Genomic DNA, 20,146 nt, shown 5'->3' on the forward strand with positions numbered 1-20,146 from the left:
ATGACAAAATACCGAAGCCCGGCTAGCTCAGTCGGTAGAGCATGAGACTCTTAATCTCAGGGTCGTGGGTTCGAGCCCCACGTTGGGCGGAAAGTTTTGTTTTTAAACTGTATCCTACACATTTCTATTGCTGATCGCTGTGGTTAGTTTTAGTAATAAGTAACTTTATGCGTTTGACTGATAAACTGTAGTCAGCTCTCACTGCCGCAGCTCAGGTTCGACTTCTATTATTAAATACATATTTTAAATACATTTTATATAGCCGAAGGTTTTCAAAGCATCATATAATAATAATAATAATAATAATAATAATACTAATAATAATAATAATAATAATAATAATAATAAACAAATTTGTTTCTAACGAGCTTTTCTCACACGTGTTCACATAGGCTACGTTACATGTTTAAAAGTATAAAAACAGGTTTTTTTTACACGCTGTAGCTGTTGTTTTACATGATAGGCATGCATTTCTATGGATAAAAAAATGTAAGATTATTGTAAGTGTAGCCTTTTTCTTTTTCAAAAATAATAAATAAAACATTTCCAAGTTCACCAAAGTCAAGGTAGGTTTTGCAAGAGTAATGCGCACATACCGCAGTGGGTTGACTCTTTCATCAACCCTGTGTTTATATAAAATATTATTATTTATATATTTAAAAAGAAACAGCCTCCTTCGAGCCGGATTCGAACCAGCGACCTAAGGATTTCCATGAACCACTACAGTCCTCCGCTCTACCAACTGAGCTATCGAAGGGCTGGAGAAATGGCTTTAGGGTTTACATAAACCATGTTGATGTGTGTGGATGGTCCGCTTGATTGATTGATTAATGAACAAAAATGACTACATAAAGTACTACAACATCTTTTATATAAAGTAATAAAAACTTTAATTGTTTAAATGGGACTTATGGGTAAAACAAAAAACTATTCGAACTTCAAAGATTACACTTCCTCGGCTTTGTCTTTTCAAGCTTTAATACTTTAAGGCAAGTTGTTGTTTTTGCTTCTAAACAAACGCGTAGAATTCATCCATTTTCTATAGCGATTTTACTCAAATGAATTTCTATTCATTCAAGAAGAAGAAGAAGAAGAAGAAGAAGAAGAAGAAGAAGAAGAAGTAATGTCCTCAGAAACCCTACTGGGATATTAGACAGAGAAACGAAATACCAAGTATCAGGTCAATCGGACAAACGGTTTCGTAGTTATAGCAGTTTTTCCTTTTTTTCTTGTTTAGCGCCACCAAGTGGCAAAGCTATGCTTTTTTTTTTTTTTTTAACAAAGATTGGTTGAAAAGTACTTTTTAGGTTCACGATAATTTATTAGATATCAATCAGTTTAACTTATTAAGGTCATTCTATTAATAGATTAATGTGCTAGGAGTACTCCAATCTGCCTTTGTTCAAAAGTTTGAATGTAATTGTGACCGAGTCTCTGTTGAACTCTGTACACAAGGATACAGAGCGATTATAGTAAACCAATCCAAAAGATAAGAATTAGTTTGTGCTACTGATATGCTACAACACTTACCTGAAATGGGCCAGATAACCTACTGAAAGCCACAATACCTTAACAATAAAGAGATTCCAGTAAACTTTGTGATATTCTCATTAATGAGCTTCACTCTATCTTCATCGTTCCAGTTCATCTGTTATCTGTACATTGTAAATTGTAAAAACTTTAAGGCATGTTATTATTTTTGCTTCTTAACAAACGCGTAGAATTCATCCATTTTTTCTATAGAGAATTTACTCAAATTAATTTCTGTTCATCTACAACCATTTTCTTCGATTTCAAGCGATTAACGCAGTTCAAGCAACTGAGGCACCAAAGGTCATAAGAAAAAAGACATTAGGAACATGCACCATGGGACAGAGACACTGCGTGAAAAGTTTTAGGTTGATCGGACTAACGGTTTGTAGTTATAGCCGTTTGTGTGGATTTTCAATCTTATAGCGCCACCACGTGGTAAAGCTCCGTATATCTTTGAATTTTACCACAGAGTCAACTCATACACTTGTCTACCGATGTGAGTAAAGATATCTCATTCCATTCATGAGTTACAGCCTTTTGAATAAAAGTGGACCCACCCACTTCGAATGTTTTGGCAACCCTTTGAACAGTGAAAACAAAACCTTTTTTGATAATTATTGATAGGCACTGGGCAGCGAACATTTCTGCACCTAGTGTGGTTCAATCGGACAAAAAACCTAGAACTAGCTTATTAAAGTAGGTTTTTAACAAATTGAGAATAATTCATGAAAGGTTTGATTGACAGCAGTGGTCCTTAAGACAAAGTTACTCACCATAAGATCAATTAAATGCTATCAAAAATTGAGTGTATGTTTGAAATATCGCCCCCTAAAGGCCGAGTTAGTTAATTATTTTGGCTGCTCCCATTAGGGCAGGGGTCGGCAACCTTCACCACACAAAGAGCCATTTGGACCTGTTTCCCACAGAAAACACTGGGAGCCACAAAACCCTTTTGACATTTAAATTGAAATAACACTACATGTAACGTTTTTTTTTTGCCTTTATGCTATGTATAATCAAACCATAATGTGTTGCATTTATGAAATTAATGAACTGCAGAGAGAATGAAATTACATTTCTGCATGCAACAAAAAAATGTTGAACTCCTTAAAAAAAAAGACATTGGGTTGAAGGTTACTTTCAAGTAAAATACTCAATGTCTATTTGAGTCCTTCTTGTATTTATGAAAAGAACGCCGAACATAAATTATCCACCGGCAGCAAACCAAAAATGCCGTCCTCTTCTGTGTGCCATCAACCAAAGTTTAAGAAGTCGCGTGCCGTTGGGTGTCGCACATTAGCGGTTATGACGCATATGAAGAGCGACAAAAAACTTTAACACGTTTTATTTAGATTTTACAAGATCACCAAAATCTTCAAATTTAGAATTACATTTTAAAAACTAACAAACTAAAATAAAATACATTTTAATTAAATACTCATTATTTATTTTCCAAAGCCACAGGGAGCCGCAGAAGAGGGATGAAAGAGCCGCATGCTGCTCCGGAGCCGCGGGTTGCCGACCCCTGCATTAGGGGTATGGAGACAGATGATCCGCTGTGGCCGCATCTGCCTCTTTCAAACCAACCAACCAATCCTGCATGTCTTCCCTCACCACATCCATAAACCTCCTCCTTGGCCTTCCTCTTTTCACCCTTCCTAGTGGTTCCATCCTCAGTATTTCCTACCCCTAACATGTTCATTTAAAACATTGAGCGTCATAGAGGTGGTGTTGAAATTGAAACATAAAATTCATACAATTCTGAAACTGCACTCTTTTTATTCTGTTTTATGAATGAAAGAAGATTTAATATTCACATGTTAGACAGCAACCAGCACTACCATCAACATCACAGTGAAATAATAATAATAATAAATTATTTTTTTTTCTCCAAAGAATAGTAATCAGCCTTTTAGTACAGTTCTAGTCACTTGTAGAAGCAAAGCCCAATCTGTTATGGAGGCTCATGGTTGCCAGATACCTTACTAGCAGACTTTCCCTTTCATTTGTGTGCAGTCTTGTATTATTGTTGTCTTTTTTAATGTGAAGTCAACATCCAGAATTTCTTCTAATGTAGTTTTGTTCATTTACAATCAGCACAGTACACAGTCTGCATTAAAAAATATTCAAGAATGACTACATGTATTCTGTGAGCATTGCTGTTTATTTACAAATGTACTAAATCTCCAGCTGGGCTAATTGTGGCAGTTATCAGGTGGTGGTTGTGTCTAGAAGGTGACACAAATTGACATGATTTTGAACTAATGTATAACAGATACCTAATAACTAATAATTGTTTTTAATTTATTGCCTAGTTAATCAATATTCAATAGCCGGTGCTGGTGACAGCTATGTTAGATTCCTACCATTGTCTAATTATAGGGACTTTCCAGCTGTGCCTATTTCCATCCTAAGTGGTTAAAGTCAAATGTCTGTAGATTTAGGCTAAAAATGATTTCACTGTGGAAATATAAGAGTCAATAACATTAGTTTTAAAAAGTATTAGTATTTTAATAACACAAACACTTGTTTTCTGTTTATTTTTTTATTGATATCATAACAGTGTTCATTACAAAAGTGTTCTGAAAACAGAACACTTTTTGCTATATCAGATTCAAAATGATGGACAATTATTCATGTCCTTAAACATGCATTTAGGTCAATAGAGCAGATAAAAGGGTATCCACGTTCACAGATAGTATTGGACCAGCCAACTGAAACAAATGAGAAAATTAAAAAAAAATGTAGAATAAACCATTTAATTTGTGAGAACTAAACAATATATCAAAATCAAACATATGAGTATATGTGAAAGCATTACCATTACTGTTCATGAGAGCACATTGGTAGCTGCCCACACTGCTCAGTGAGTACCAGTTACTGTAGTAGAAGCGAGCTGTGTCAACCCACAGCCATGTTCCCTATAAAATACACAACCACATGCCTTACTAATGACTATATCTATCAATAACAAGAACATAGGTGGCTTTAAATTGTAATAATATATTGTTTTAAGTTCTTTTATTTTTTTCTAGGATCATCTGACAGATTCAGATGTGTACACCTTGTAGTTAATTTCAAATGACACTCAGAGTCTACTGTAATATATTATTAAGTTACCTGGAAGTTGTAAGCACCAATCCAAGCCTGTGACAGAGCAGCCATATCAAGCAAACTCTGCAGGAATTTATGATCCCCAAGACTTTGTACAGATGCCAGTCTTGCCTGTTCAGCTGCACACTGTTTCTAAAGACATAATTAGCCCAAGATATGATTAGAGATTGTCATAAGAAAGCAGTTCATTATTGATTTTTAGTTTAACTTTCCTAACTTTCTTTTTTTTTTATCTTCAGTTAGCTTCCAGTGCATCTTTAAACAGTTTTCTTTAATCTGCCATTTATTTTGCCTTAAAATTTTGATATTTACCTCAGCACTGATCCAGGACAGACTTGATCTCATGACTCGAAAGCAGTGTGATCCATATTTGACCCATCCATGTGGACAGATGCCTGATTTAACTGTGAAAATAATGTAATTCTCTGTTCTATGCTTACTCCATTTCTGATTATTTCTATTGGTTTGTAAAAAATTTTTTACAAACCATTTTAAATTGATCAGCCCCTTTAATTGACTTGTATAATACAATTACCTTCAGCAGTATTGACTTTGGGAGCTTCCTCTTTATCCTCAACTGAAATCACAAGTGATAATGTATTACTTAATATTGTTTATTGACACCCAACATCAATATAAGTACAGACAAAAAATAAGTATACCAATATACTGACCTTCAATAATCAACTTCTCAACAGCCAATTCAGTAGTTTCTCCTGAGGAATTGTCCAAATTACCAACAAACCACAGCCAAAAATTATTATCTTTTACAATATTTTATAAAACAATTAATTTTAGTCTTCATTGTATTAGCATGAGATTAAACTATCTTGCAACAACATCAACAACAACAACAACAACAACAATAACATATTATTAATAATAATAATAATAATAATAATAATAATAATAATAATAATAATAATAATAATAATAATAATAATAATAATAATATTGTTGTTGTTGGAAACAAAATAGCCAAATATGTAAGAATGAATTAGAGAGTTTTTTTTAATTCCAGACTACTGCTGGTGGTCACTAACCTTGAAGTACCTGTTCCTTCTCAGGTCCAGTCTCAATTGCTGCAGCTTCAGAAACAACATGAAAAATCACATTACAAACATTACACAAGTCACAATGATTCATAAAATCCTCACACTGCATTTAGTATTTCTTGCTGCTTACCTGTAACAGTGCTCAGTGTAAAGGTAGCACACAGCAGCACACACACAATCCAAACCTTCATGATGATGAGGATGATCACTGCAGCTACTTTTAAAAGAAAAATAAATAGAATGATTGAAATCATGCAATTTCAGTTCAACCTCACTATTCTGTCTCTCCTTGTGATATAAGTATTTTCCAGTCCAAATAGAACCTTAATTATTCATAATTTCCAATGAGGCTTAAGCTAGAATGAAAATGCATTTCAGTCTAAACAAGAAAGTGAGGAAGTACCGATTCTTATGTTTCAGGTTGTATCTGTCTAGCAGAAATTGAGAGCAGTCTGTTGAATGAAGTTTCCAGGGTGCTATATATACCAGTCCATTCCATTAATTGTGTCTAATACACAAGGGAATGTCTGTCACTGTAAAACATGGTCATGCAACTTGTTTATGGTTTACAGAAATCTCAGTGATAAATCCATATCTTACATCACTGCTTCTGTTCAAAAGTGTGAATGAAAGATAGTGATAGTGATCAAGTTTCTATGTTGAACTCTGGACACCAGGATTAAAGTAAGATACTATTTACACAATCAAAATGATAAGAATTGGTTTATGCTATTGATGTCCTGTAACACTTACCTGAAATATGAGAGATTTTAATTGTAAATCACCTACTGGAAGCTGAGAAACACTTACATAACAAAAAAGAGATTCCTGTAAGCTGTGTGATATTGTCTTTAATGAGCTTCACATTGTCTTTTTGGTTCAATGCCTCAATACACCAATGCTTTTTTCAAATAAACAAATATCTATGTATTTTATTTAATGTAGCATATTTAGGTGCCATCGATTGTTATTTAATAGTCAGTTAAAGTAGTTCTCTCCATAAACCTCTATAGTCCTCCCTTCTACCAATAGCTATCATAATGCTCTGTGAGTGCACTCTGTATATACTAGAAAGTAATTTAACATGTATAACCAGTAAACAGTGATCAGACCTCAAAAAATACTGTAAAAATAAAACAATAAAAAAAATAATGTTGAGGATTAAAATATGCATGCTTGGTAAAATTTTTGTAAGACCATTGTGTGGAAATCCACCCTGATCTCTCAGGCAGACCTGTCCAATTACTTTTGTTCAATAACATGGGACATGTCTTAAAGTGATCTCATTTCCACATGATTCCCAAATATGGACAGAACAATGCTAGTGTTAATGGTATAGATAAGCAGAAGATAAAAACAGCAATTTTCACAGCATGAAGCAACACTGAGGCAGTTGCAGATCATAAGAAATGGGCCTATGTATAATAATTAGTCAACTGGCAAACAAAATGGGATTTTGGCTGGAAATTAATAAATTATAATGTTTGTGTCATCTGGTGAAAAAATAATGCTTTTAAACAAATGGAGCCAAATTTACAGCTAGACACAGACAGCAATCACCACCTAAAGCATGAAGTTTATTATTGATGACCTTCAACTGCCTCAGTGTTGCTTCATGCTGTGTTTTTATCTTCTGCTTATCTTTATCATTAACACTAGCATTTTTTTGTTTATATTTGGGGAAACCTGTGGAAATGAGATCTCTTTAAGACATTGTTCTCCCATGTTAGGGAACAAAAGTAATTGGACAGGACTTCCTGAGAGATCACAGTGGATTTCTACACAATGGTCGAAATAAAATGTTGTACAAAGTATGCATATTTTTATCCTCAACTTTGTTTATTTAATTTTTTTTGTGACTGAATTGTCTTGGCTTACAGTATTTATAGATTTATTTATTTTTGGTCTGATTACATTTCTTTCAGAATTCTTACACAGAGCATTTTGATAGCTCAGTTGGTAGAAGGGAGGACTATAGAGGTTTATGGAGAGAACTACTTTAACTGTTTATTTATTTATTTATTTATTTATTTATTTATTTATTTATTTATTTATTTATTTATTTATTTATTTATTTATTTGTTAGTGTGTTTGTTTATTTTCTTCTTTTGTATTTATGCATTGTGTTGTGAATATACGATATACTGTATTATGTTTCATATTTGCACATTTGTTTTTTTTGTTGCTGTACCAGAGGGCATTCCCCACTGTGGGATGAATAAATGTATATCTTTTCTCTCTCTCTCTCTCTCTCTCTCTCTCTCTCTCTCTCTCTCTCTCTCTCTCTCTCTCTCTCTCTCTCTCTCTCTCTCTCTCTCTTAAATAACAATTTAGGGCACCTAGATATGTTACATTGAATTAAACACATAGATATTTGTTGAAAAAAGCATTGGGGTATTGAGGTATTGAACCATAAAGTGAAGCCTATTAATGACAATATTACACAGCTTACAGAAATCTCATTATTGATTTGTAAAAATTTCACAGCTTCCAGTAGGTGACTTACAATTATAATCGCTCCCATTTTTGGTAAGTGTTACAGCACATCAATAGCATAAACTAATTCTTATCATTTAGATTGTGTAATTGGTATCTTACGTTAATCCTGGTGTTCAGAGTTCAATATGGAAACTTGATCACTATCACTATATTTTATTTACACTTTTGAACAGAAGCAGTGATGTAAGATATGGATTTATTACTGAGATTTCTGTAAACCATAAACAAGTTGCATGACCATGTTTTACAGTGACAGACATTTCCTTGTGTATTATACACAATAAATGGAATGGACTGGTATATATAGCACCCTGGGAACTTCATTCAACAGACTGCTCTCAATTTCTGCTAGACAGATACAACCTGAAACATAAGAATCGGTACTTCCTCACTTTCTTGTTTACACTGAAATGTATTTTAATCCTAGCTTAAGCCTTATTAAAAATGTAAAACATTAAATAATGAAGGTTCTATTTAGACTGAAAATATTAATATCACAAGGAAAGACAGAGAATATGAACTCTGAACTGGAATTGCTTGATTTCAATCAAATATAGAATAATTTTATTTATTTTTCTTTTAAAAGTAGCTGCAGTCATCATCCTCATCATCATGAAGGTTTGGATTGTGTGTGCGCTGCTGTGTGCTACCTTTACACTGAGCACTGTTACAGGTAAGCAGCAAGAAATACTAAATGCAGTGTGAGGATTTTATGAATCATTGTGACTTGTGTAATGTTTGTAATGTGATTTTTCATGTTGTTTCTGAAGCTGCAGCAGTTGAGACTGGACCTGAGAAGGAACAGGTACTTCAAGGTTAGTGACCACCAGCAGTAGTCTGGAATTTAAAGAAACTCTCTAATTCATTCTTACATAATTGGCTATTTATTATTATTATTATTATTATTATTATTATTATTATTATTATTATTATTATTATTATTATTATTATTATAATAATGTTGTTATTGTTGGCAAGATAGTTTAATCTCATGATAATACAATAAAGAAAAAAATATATATTTAAAAAAATATTATAAAATATAATTTTTGCCTGTGGCTAGTTCGCAATTCGTTGGTAAACTCCTCAGGAGAAACTACTGAATTGGCTGTTGAAGAGTTAATTAATGAAGGTCAGTATATTGGTATACTTTTGTTTTTGTGGGGTTTTTTTGTCTGTACTTATAATGATGTTGGGTGTCAATAAACAATATTAAGTAATACATTATCACTTGTGATTTCAGTTGAGGATAAAGAGGAAGCTCCCAAAGTCAATACTTCTAAAGGTAATTTTTATTAACAAATCAATTAAAGGGACTGATCGATTTCAAAGGTTTTTGAAATAAATTCTAATAAACAAAAATAAATTAACATAAATGGAGTAAGCATAGAACAGAGATGTGCATTATTTTCACAGTTAAATCAGGCATCTGTCCACATGGATGGGTCAAATATGGATCACACTGCTTTCGACTCATTAGAACAAGTCTGTCCTGGATCGGTGCTGAGGTAAATATCAAACTAATAAGACAAAAGATTGCAGAATAATGAAACCTATTTAAAGATGCACTGAAAGCTAAGTAAATAAAAAAACTTAGTTAAGAAAAAAAAAATGTTAAAGTAAAAATTAATAAAATAAAAAAAAAATAAAGTAAAAAAGTTTTCTTGTCTTCTTCTTATTTCAACTTCTCCCAGTAGGGGGCGCCACAGCAGATCATCCGTCTCTATACTAGTCTGTCCTCTACATCTGCCTCTTTCAACCCAACTACCTGCATGTCCTCCTTCCTGGTGCCTCCATGCTTAGCATTCTGCTACCGATATACCCCATGTCCCTCCTCTGCACATGTCCAAACCATCTCAATCTGGTCTTTCTCACTTTGTCCCTAAAACGTCCTACATACGCTGTCTCTCTAATAAACTTGTTTCTAATCCTGTCTATCCTCGTCACTCCCAATGAAAATCTCAACATCTTAAGCTCTGCTACCTCCAGCTCCACCTCCTGTCTTTAGTCAGCACCACTGTCTCTAAACCATCTTAACACAATCCTATAAACTTTTCCTTTCACTCTTGCAGATACGCTTCTATCACAATGAACTGTTTTCTTATGACAATCTCTAAGCATATCTTGGGCTAATTATGTCTGTAGGAACAGTGTGCAGCTGAACAGGCAAGACTGGCATCTGTACAAAGTCTTGGGGATCATAAATTCCTGCAGAGTTTGCTTGATATGGCTGGTCTGTCAAAGGCTTGGATTGGTGCTTACAATTTCCAGGTAACTTAATAATATATTACAGTAGACTCTGAATTCCATTTGAAATGAACTACAAAGTGTACACATCTGAATCTGTCTGATGATCTTGGGAAAAAAAAAAAAAATTATATATATATATATATATATATATATATATATATATATATATATATATATATATATATATATATATATATATATATATAAAACTTAAAGCCAGTTATGTTCTTGTGTTACTGATATATATAGTCATTAGTAAGGCATGTGGTTGTGTATTTTATAGGGAACATGGCTGTGGGTTGACACAGCTCGCTTCTACTACAGTAACTGGTACTCACTGAGCAATGTGGGCAACTACCCATGTGCTTTCATGAACAGTAACGGTAATGTTTTCTTTCACATATACTCATATGTTTGATTCAGATATACTGTTTAATTTTTTTCAAATCAAACGTTTTTAAAAAAAAATTTTCTCCTTTGTTTTAGTTGGCTGGTCCAATACTTTCTGTGAAATTGGATACCCTTACATCTGTTCTATTGACCTAAATAAATGCTAAAGGCCATAACTGAATAATTGTCCATCATTTTGAAGCAGAAATTGCTAAATAAATTTTTTCAGAACACTGTCGATATCAATAAAAAAATACAAAAACAAACAAATGGTTGTGTTATTAAAATACTATTTTTACATTTATACTATTTTACTATTTTTATATTTTTTAACAGTAGTATTAATGAATTTTGTATTTCCGAAGTGGAATCATTTTTAACATAAATCTACAAACAGTTTACTTAAAGCTCTTAGGATGGAAATAGGCACAGCTGGAAATGTGCCTATAAGAAGACACTGTTAGGAATCTAACAGGGTTAAAATGTAACTAAAACAGGCTGTTGAATATTGATTAACCAGGCAATAAATCAAAAACAAGTGACATATTAGTTCAAAATCATGTCAGTTTGAGTCACGTACTAGACATAACCACCACCTAATAACTGCTACTACTGGATCAGCTTAAACGTTAGTATGTTTGTGAGTGAAAATAAACGATCACAGAATACATAACTTCATTCATGACAGTAGTGCTGGCTGGTTTCTAAAATATGAATATTGAATCTTGTTCATACACTTAATTGAATGAAGGAATAAACAAATAAGATTTCCATTGCAAAACATTGAGGGTCATAAAGGTGGTGGTGATTTTGAAACTAAATTAATTCAGAAAAAAATTCTGGATCTTTATTTTTTTATTTTATTTATTTATTTATTTATTTATTTATTTATTTATTTATTTATTTATTTATTTATTTATTTAGTTAGTTATTTATCCAATTTAAAATTCAATATTCATGCTAGACAGCAGGCAGCACTACCATCAGCATCACACTTAAAAGTTAAATGTTTTGAAAAGAATGGTAATCAACCCTTCAGTACAGATCCAGTCACTTGTAGAAGCAATGCCCAATCTGTTAGGGAGGCTCATAGTGACTAAACACCTTACTTACAGACTTTCCTTTTCACTTGTGTGCAGTCTTGTATTATTGTTGTCATTTTTAATGTACAGTCAACATTCAGTATTTCTCCTAATGTAGTTTTGTTCATTTACAATCAGCACGGTACACAGTCTGCAATAAAAATATTCAGGAATGAAGTTATGTATTCTATAAGAGTTGCTGTTGACAATTAACAATCATACTAACGTTCAAGCTGGGCCAGTAGCAGCAGTTATAAGGTGGTGGTTATGTCTAGAAGGTGACACAAATTAACATGATTTTTATATGTCAAATGTTTTTGATTCATTGCCTGGTTTTTCAATATTCAATAGCCTGTGTTGGTAACATATCAGCTGTGCTGGAATCCTAACAGTGTCTAATTATAGGCAAATTTCCAGCTGTGCTTACTTCTATCCTAAGTGCATCAAGTGAAATGTCTGTAGATTTAGGCTAAAAATAATTCCACTGCGAAATAAAGAGTCATTAATATTAGTGTTAAAAAGCATTTGTATTTTAATATATTCCATATATACAAGTCACATGCCATATATTCCAGTCCATTTAATTAATTGTGTCTAATACACAAGGAAATGTCAGTCACTGTAAAACATGGTCATGCAACTTGTTTATGGTTTACAGAAATCTCAGTGATAAATTCACATCTTACATCACTGCTTCTGTTCAAAAGTGTTCAAAAGGATTAACATAAGATACCAATTACACAATCAAAATGATAGGAATTAGTTTATGCTATTGATGTGCTGTAACACTTACCTGAAATGGGCTGGATTTTACTTGTAGATCACCTACTGAAAGCTGTGAAACTTTTACATAACAATAAAGAGATTCCTGTAAGATGTGTGATATTGTCATTAATGAGCTTCACTTTATCTTTATGGTTCAATGTCTTAATACACCAATGCTTTTTTTAAATAAACAAATATCTATATATTTAATTCTACATAAAATATTCAAGTGCCCTAAATTGTTATTTAATGGTCTCTGTGTGAGCACTCTGGCAGCACACATGTATATACCAGAAAGTAATTTAACATGTATAACCAGTAAACATCGATCAGACCAAAACAAAAACTACAGTAAAATATAAAAAAATTCAATTGAGATAATCAGACCAAAATAAATAAATCTATAAATACTGTAAGCCAAGACAATTCAGTCACAAGAAAGAAAGAAAGAAAGAAAGAAAGAAAGAAAGAAAGAAAGAAAGAAAGAAAGAAAGAAAGAAAGAAAGTTAAAAATATGCACAATTGGTACAAATGTCTTTACACCATTGTGTAGAAATCCACCCTGATCTCAGGCAGACCTGTTCAATTACTTTTGTTCTCTAACATGGGAGAACGATGTCTAAACTTGATCTAATTTCCACAGGATCCCACATATATGTACAGTAAGTAAAATGGTAGTGTTAATGGTATAGATATGCAGAAGATAAAAACAGCAATTTTCACAGCATGAAGCAACACTAAGGCAGTTGCAGGTCATAAGAAATGTGCCTATGTATAATAATTAGTCGACTGGTAGTTAAAAGAGGAATTTTGGCTTAAATTAAATACATTTTGGTGTTTGTGACATCTAATGGAAGAAATGCTTTAAAACAAATGGAGCCAAATTTACAACTAGACACAGACAGCAATCACCACCTAAAGCATGAAGTTTATGATTAAAATTTTTTTTATTCTTTTCCTCCATTAAAAAATAACTAATTGGGTTTGTCAGAGCCATAGCCTAAATACACTCAACTCGAGAACTTAAATGAAAATTTCCACCTGTCATGAAATAAATAAAAACAAAAATATAACAAATCTGGAGACTAAGATGTCCATTGTAAAACAATGATGGTCATTCAGGTGGTGTTGATTTATGAAACATAATTTTCTATTTCCAAGCAATTCTGTGCTTTAAGTGAACTGTTTGTAAATTCAGGTTAAAAATTATTCCACTTCGGAAATACAAGGATCATTAACAGTATGTTAAAAAAATATGTGCATATAAAAGCTACAGTCATACTTATTTAAAAGCTTATTTAAAATAACTGCCCTATTCAGATATTTGTGGCTGAAAAGGTTTGTTTTATAATAAGGTTTAAGTACACTATCCATTAAACTGTGTCGTGTTAAAAGAGATTTTTTTAATGTGATCTGAAAATGAGTGTGTATCCCTTTAACTCGTCAATGGCGGCAAAAGAGTTAAGAAACCCCGTGTATGCACTAAAGTTTGGTTTAAATGCACCTGGAAGACATGTGCTGGTTACTATCTAGTTTTAATATCTTTTCTGTGATTGGATGTTTATTATTTTATACCCACCCATGCATATGAGACTGTAATGTGATTGGTGGTTAATGAGTCAATCAAATGAGAGAAAGATCGAGACGAGTCGCGTTCGAGAGAGTTCGGAAGCAGAAACGCTCGTGCTGAAAAACATTTAAATAACCGCTAAACGCGTTATACTGGTTTGTTTTTATTGTAAAAGTGTTTTCGTTTGTTTGTGCATTAGGAAATGTGTTAACGGAGTGTGATTTCGTCTTATCAACTGTTGGTGAGACTGCCCGTTTGTGTTGATACGGAGTGCCTCTACGTAACGTTATGGGACCGATATACAGGTAGTCGTCGACTTGCAACCTATGCGATTTACGACCATAATCGCTAGCCGCGGCAGTGCGCCAGCTTCCGGCATAATTTCACAGTACTGTAAATATAGCCAACTCTACTTATGACCAAATCGTGTTTTACGACTGTCGTACGCCGCGGCTATTTCAGCTATTCAACTATTTCAGAGTTCAGATATCAGAGTATTTTGTTAGAAATTGTTAGTGGATAGTGAAAAAGTTGTAAAATTAATTATTTGAGAATGTAAATACTTGCAGAGAGTTATAACGTTTTGCATATTGATATTTATCTTTTTCCTACCTTAAATCATTGTTGATAAGTGTTGTGAGAAATTATTAACATGATCAGTGTCTTCACATAGATGAATATCATTAATTATTAATAATAACATATAATTAGAGGTAAATTGAGCTAATTTGTTATTTCAGAAGAGTGCATCAAACTGGTAGCCCTTCACATTTATCAGTACCCAAGAAGCAGCTCTTAGTTTCAAAAAGTTTGGTGACCCCTGGTCTGGAATGTGACTCAAATTGAAATGATTTTGAACTAATATATCACTTGTTTTATTTATTGCCTGGTTAATCAATATTCAATAGCCTGTTTTAATAAAATTTCAGCCCTGTTAGATTCCTAACAGTGTCTAATTATAGGCACATTTCCAGCTGTGCCTATTTACATCCTATGAGCTTTAAGTGAACTGTTTGTGAATTCAGGTTAAAAATGATTCCAATTCGGAAATACAAGGATCATTAACAGTATTCGTAAAAAAAGATGAGCATTTAAATAACACAACTGTTTGTTTGTTTGTTACATTTTTTATTGATATCAACAGTGTTTATTACTCAAGTGTTCTGAAAACAAACAATTTATTTTTCCATATCAGCTTCAAGATTATGGAAAATTATTCAGCCATGTCCATTAACATTTATTTAGGTCAATAGAACAGATGTAAGGGTATCGACTTCCACAGACAGTATTGGACCAGCCAACTGAAACAAAGGAGAAAATAAAACAGTTAGAAAAAACCGTTTGATTTGCAAGAACTAGACAATAAATATGAATCAAACATATGAGTATATGAAATCAAATCAAATTTTATTTGTCACATACACATACATACAGAGTACGGCGTGCAGTGAAATACTTTGTACGACATTTAAGCATAAAAAAGGATAAAGCATATATGTGAAAGAAAGCATTACCATTACTGTTCATGAGAGCACATGGGTAGCTGCCCACACTGCTCAGTGAGTACCAGTTACTGTAGTAGAAGCGAGCTGTGTCAACCCACAGCCATGTTCCCTGTAAAATACACAACCACATGCCTTACTAATGACCATTTCTATCAGTAACACAGGAACATAACTGGCTTTTAATTTTATTAAGATATAGTTTTAATTTATATATTTTTCGATCATATAAATATATATTTAATGATCATCAGACAGATTCAGATGTGTACACTTTGTAGTTAATTTAAAATGACATTTAGAGTCTACTGTAATATATTATTAAGTTACCTGGAAGTTGTAAGCACCAATCCAAGCCTGTGACAGACCAGCCATATCAAGCAAACTCTGCAGGAATTTATGATCCCCAAGACTTTGTACAGATGCCAGTCTTGCCTGTTCAGCTGCACACTGTCCCTACAGACATAATTAGCCCAAGATATGATTAGAGATTGTCATAAGAAAACAGTTCATTATTAATTTTAACTTTAAATTTCTTAACTATCTTAGTTTTTTTTTTTGCTTAGCATCCAGTGCATCTTTAAACAGGTTTCTTTCTTCTGCCATCTTTTGTCTTAAGATTTTGATATTTACCTCAGCACTGATCCAGGACAGACTTGATCTCATGACTCGAAAGCAGCGTGATCCATATTTGACCCATCCATGTGGACAGATGCCTGATTTAACTGTGAAAATAATGCACATCTCTGTTCTATGCTTACTCTATTTATGTTAATTTCTATTGTTTTTTCAGAATTTATTGTAAAAATGTTTTAAATTGATCAGCCCCTTTAATTGACTTGTATAGTAAAATTACCTTCAGCAGTATTGACTTTGGGAGCTTCCTCTTTATCCTCAACTGAAATCACAAGTGATAATGTATTACTTGATATTGTTTATTGACACCCAACATCAATATAAGTACAGACAAAAAAAAAAAAAAGTATACCATTATACTGACCTTCATTAATCAACTCATCAACCGCCAATTCAGTAGTTTTTCCTGAGGAATTAAAAACTAACAACAGCAAAAAATAAATTTTATTCTTCCGTGCATTAGCATGAGATTAAACTATTGAGGCAACAACAACAACATACTACTACTACTACTACTACTACTACTACTACTACTATTATTACTACTACTACTACTACTACTACTACTATGACTAATCATAATAATAATACAAATAATAATAAATAGACAAATATGTAAGAATGCTTTAGAGAGTTTCTTTAAATTCCAGACTACTGCTGGTGGTCACTAACCTTGAAGTACCTGTTCCTTCTCAGGTCCAGTCTCAATTGCTGCAGCTTCAGAAACAACGTAAAAAAAATTACAAAAATTACACAAGTCACAATGATTCATAAAATCCTCACACTGCATTTAGTATTTCTTGCTGCTTACCTGTAACAGTCCTCAGTGTAAAGGTAGCACACAGCAGCACACACACAATCCAAACCTTCATGATGATGAGGATGATCACTGCAGCTACTTTTAAAAGAAAAATAAATATAATGTTTAAAATTTGAATGAAATCAAGCAATTTCAGTTCCATCTTACTATTCTCTGTCTCTCCTTATGATCTGTCTCCTTATGATCTCCTGTATGATCTTAGTATTCTCAGTTGAAATAAAACCTTCATTGTTTAATGTTTAACATTTCCAATGAAGCTTAAGCTAGTATGAAAATGCATTTCAGTGTTAACAAGAAAGTGAGGAAGTACCGATTCTTATGTTTCAGGTTGTATCTGTCTAGCAGAAATTGAGAGCAGTCTGTTGAATGAAGTTCCCAGGGTGCTATATATATCAGTCCATTCCAATAATTGTGTCTAATACACAAGGAAATGTCTGTCACTGTAAAACATGGTCATGCAACTGGTTTATGGTTTACAGTAATCTCAGTGATAAATCCATATCTTACATCACTGCTTCTGTTTAAAAGTGTGAATCAATAAAGAGATTCCTGTAAGCTGTGTGATATTGTCTTTAATGAGCTTCACTTTATCTTTATGAATCAATACCTCAATACACCAATGCTTTCATCAAATAAACAAATATCTATGTATTCAATTCAACGTAACACATGTAGGTGCTCTAAAATGTTATTTAATGGACAGTTAAAAAAGTTCTCTCCGTAAACATCTACAGTCCTCCTTACTACCTACTGAGCTACCAAAATGCTCTGTGTGAGCACTGTGGCAGCACACATTAAGAATTCTGAAAGAAATGTAATCAGACCAAAAAATAAATAAATCTATAAATACTGTAAGCTAAGACAATTCAGTCACAAAATAAATAAATAAATAAATAAAGTTGAGGATAAAAATATGCATACTTTGTACAACTGTTTTTTTTTTTTTTTTACTATTGTGTGGAAATCCACCCTGATCTCTTAGGCAGACGTGTCAAATTACTTTTGTTCCCCAACATGGGAGATTGATGTCTTAAAGGGATCTCATTTCCACTAGATTCCCTAGAAATTGACAGAAAAATGCTATTGTTAATGGTATAGATAAGCAGAAGATAAAAACAGCAATTTTCACAGCATAAAGCAACACTGAGGCAGTTGCAGGACATAAAAAATGTGCCTATTTATAATAATTAGTTAACTGGCATTAAAAGGGGAATTTTGGCTTGAATTAAATGATTTATAGAGTTTGTGTCAAATAGTGAAAAAGAAAAGCATTAAAACAAATGGAGCCAAATTTACAGCTAGACACAGACAGCAATCACCACCTAAAGCATGAAGGTTATGACTTAAAATTTGTAAATTTTTCTCGATTAAAATGACGAATCGGGGATTGTCAAAAACATAGACTAAAATATACTCAATTCAAGAACCGAAATGAAAATTTCCACCTATCATGAAATAAATAAAAACTAAAATATAAAATAAATCTGAAGACTAAGATGTCCAATGTAAAACATTAAGGATCATTAAGGTGGTGTTGATTTGTAAACCTAATTAATCCAGAAAAAAATTCAAGCAATTCTGAACATGCACTTAATTAATTAATTAATTAATGTAATAATTCATTCAATGGAGTGTATGAAGAAGATTTAATATTCATGTTAGAAAGCAGCCAGCACTGACATCATCACCACAAAAGTTATATGTTTTGAAAAGAATGGTAATCAACCCTTCAGTACAGATCCAGTCACTTGTAGAAGCAATGCCCAATCTGTTAGGGAGGCTCATAGTGACTAAACACCTTACTTACAGACTTTCCCTTTCACTTGTGTGCAGTCTTGTATTATTTTTGTCATTTTTAATGTACAGTCAACTTTCAGTATTTCTCCTAATGTAGTTTTGTTTATTTACAATCAGCACGGTACACAGTCTGCAATAAAAATATTCAGGAATGAAGTTATGTATTCTATAAGCTGTTGACAATTAACAATCATACTAACGTTCAAGCTGGGCCAGTAGCAGCAGTTATCAGGTGGTGGTTATGTCTAGAAGGTGACACAAATTGACATGATTTTGAGCTAATATGTCAATTGTTTTTAATGTATTGCCTAACAGTGTCTAATTATAGGTTCATTTCCAGCTGTTTTCACTTCCATCCTAAGTGCGTCAAGTGAAATGTCTGTAGATTTAGACTATAAATGATTCTGCTGCGAGAATACAAAGTCATTAATATTAGTGTTAAAAAGTATTAGTATTTTAATATATTCAATGAATACCAGTCATTTGCCATATATTTCAGTCCATTTAATCAACATACACAAGGAAACGTCAGTCACTGTAACACATGGTCAGGCATCTTGTTTATGGTTTACAGAAATCTCAGTTATAAATCCACATATTACATCACTGCTTCTGTTCAAGAGTGTGAATGAAAAATGATGATAGTGATTGAGCTTCTATGGTGAACTCTGGACACCAAGATTAACGTGCTAATTACACAATCAAAATGATAGGAATTAGTTTATGCTATTGATGTGCTGTAACACTTACCAGAAATGGGCTGGATTTTACTTGTAGATCACCTACTGAAAGCTGTGAAACTTTTACAAAACAATAAAGAGATTCCTGTAAGCTGTGTGATACGTTCAATAATGAGCTTCACTTTATCTTTTTGGGTTCAATGCCGCAATTTACCAGAACCTTTTATCAAATAAACAAATATCTATATATCTAATTCAACATAAAATATTTAAGTGCCCTAAATTGTTATTTAATAGTCAGTTAAAGTAGTTCTCTCCATAAACATCTAAAGTCCTCCCTTCTACCAACTGAGCTATCAAAATTCTCTGTGTGAGCACTCTGGCAGCACACATGTATATACCAGAAAGTAATTTAACATGTATAACCAGTAAACAGTGATCAGACCAAAACAA

At 32.8% G+C, this 20,146-nt stretch overlaps 3 protein-coding genes across 6 annotated transcripts; 1 reads left to right on the plus strand and 2 right to left on the minus strand.

The window, feature by feature from the left end:
- Positions 1-4,167: 4,167 nt before the first annotated feature.
- On the minus strand, positions 4,168-6,202 carry LOC310724765 (ladderlectin-like; the record flags this gene model as incomplete). Its single annotated transcript, XM_083539040.1, has 8 exons — positions 6,106-6,202; positions 5,833-5,919; positions 5,691-5,735; positions 5,183-5,224; positions 4,960-5,051; positions 4,654-4,779; positions 4,355-4,454; positions 4,168-4,247 (listed from the first exon to the last, which is right to left on the minus strand). The coding sequence occupies exons 2-8, from the start codon at positions 5,891-5,893 to the stop codon at positions 4,168-4,170; spliced, it is 546 nt and encodes a 181-aa protein (XP_083395166.1). The 5' UTR covers positions 5,894-5,919; positions 6,106-6,202.
- Positions 6,203-8,301: 2,099 nt separating this feature from the next.
- LOC310725003 (ladderlectin-like) lies at positions 8,302-11,087 on the plus strand. Its single transcript, XM_083539543.1, has 8 exons — positions 8,302-8,581; positions 8,788-8,874; positions 8,972-9,016; positions 9,445-9,486; positions 9,618-9,709; positions 10,347-10,472; positions 10,735-10,834; positions 10,938-11,087. Exons 2-8 carry the CDS (start codon positions 8,814-8,816, stop codon positions 11,006-11,008), a joined length of 537 nt encoding a protein of 178 aa, XP_083395669.1. The 5' UTR covers positions 8,302-8,581; positions 8,788-8,813; the 3' UTR covers positions 11,009-11,087.
- A 3,811-nt stretch (positions 11,088-14,898) lies between these two features.
- Positions 14,899-17,929, minus strand: LOC310725629 (rheacalcin-1-like). 4 transcript variants are annotated; one of them, XM_083540623.1, is made up of 9 exons: positions 17,527-17,929; positions 17,208-17,294; positions 17,069-17,113; positions 16,761-16,802; positions 16,617-16,658; positions 16,394-16,485; positions 16,091-16,216; positions 15,773-15,872; positions 14,899-15,559 (listed from the first exon to the last, which is right to left on the minus strand). In XM_083540623.1, exons 2-9 carry the CDS (start codon positions 17,266-17,268, stop codon positions 15,489-15,491), a joined length of 579 nt encoding a protein of 192 aa, XP_083396749.1. In that variant the 5' UTR covers positions 17,269-17,294; positions 17,527-17,929; the 3' UTR covers positions 14,899-15,488. The 4 variants fall into 4 exon arrangements, with proteins under 4 accessions (XP_083396749.1, XP_083396748.1, XP_083396747.1 ...); XM_083540622.1 differs by having other exon boundaries at positions 14,899-15,872; positions 17,208-17,291; XM_083540621.1 differs by having other exon boundaries at positions 14,899-15,872.
- Between the last annotated feature and the right edge of the window lie 2,217 nt (positions 17,930-20,146).

This window comes from Silurus aristotelis (assembly GCF_946808225.1).
Source record: "Silurus aristotelis genome assembly, chromosome: 4".
NCBI lineage: Eukaryota > Metazoa > Chordata > Actinopteri > Siluriformes > Siluridae > Silurus > Silurus aristotelis.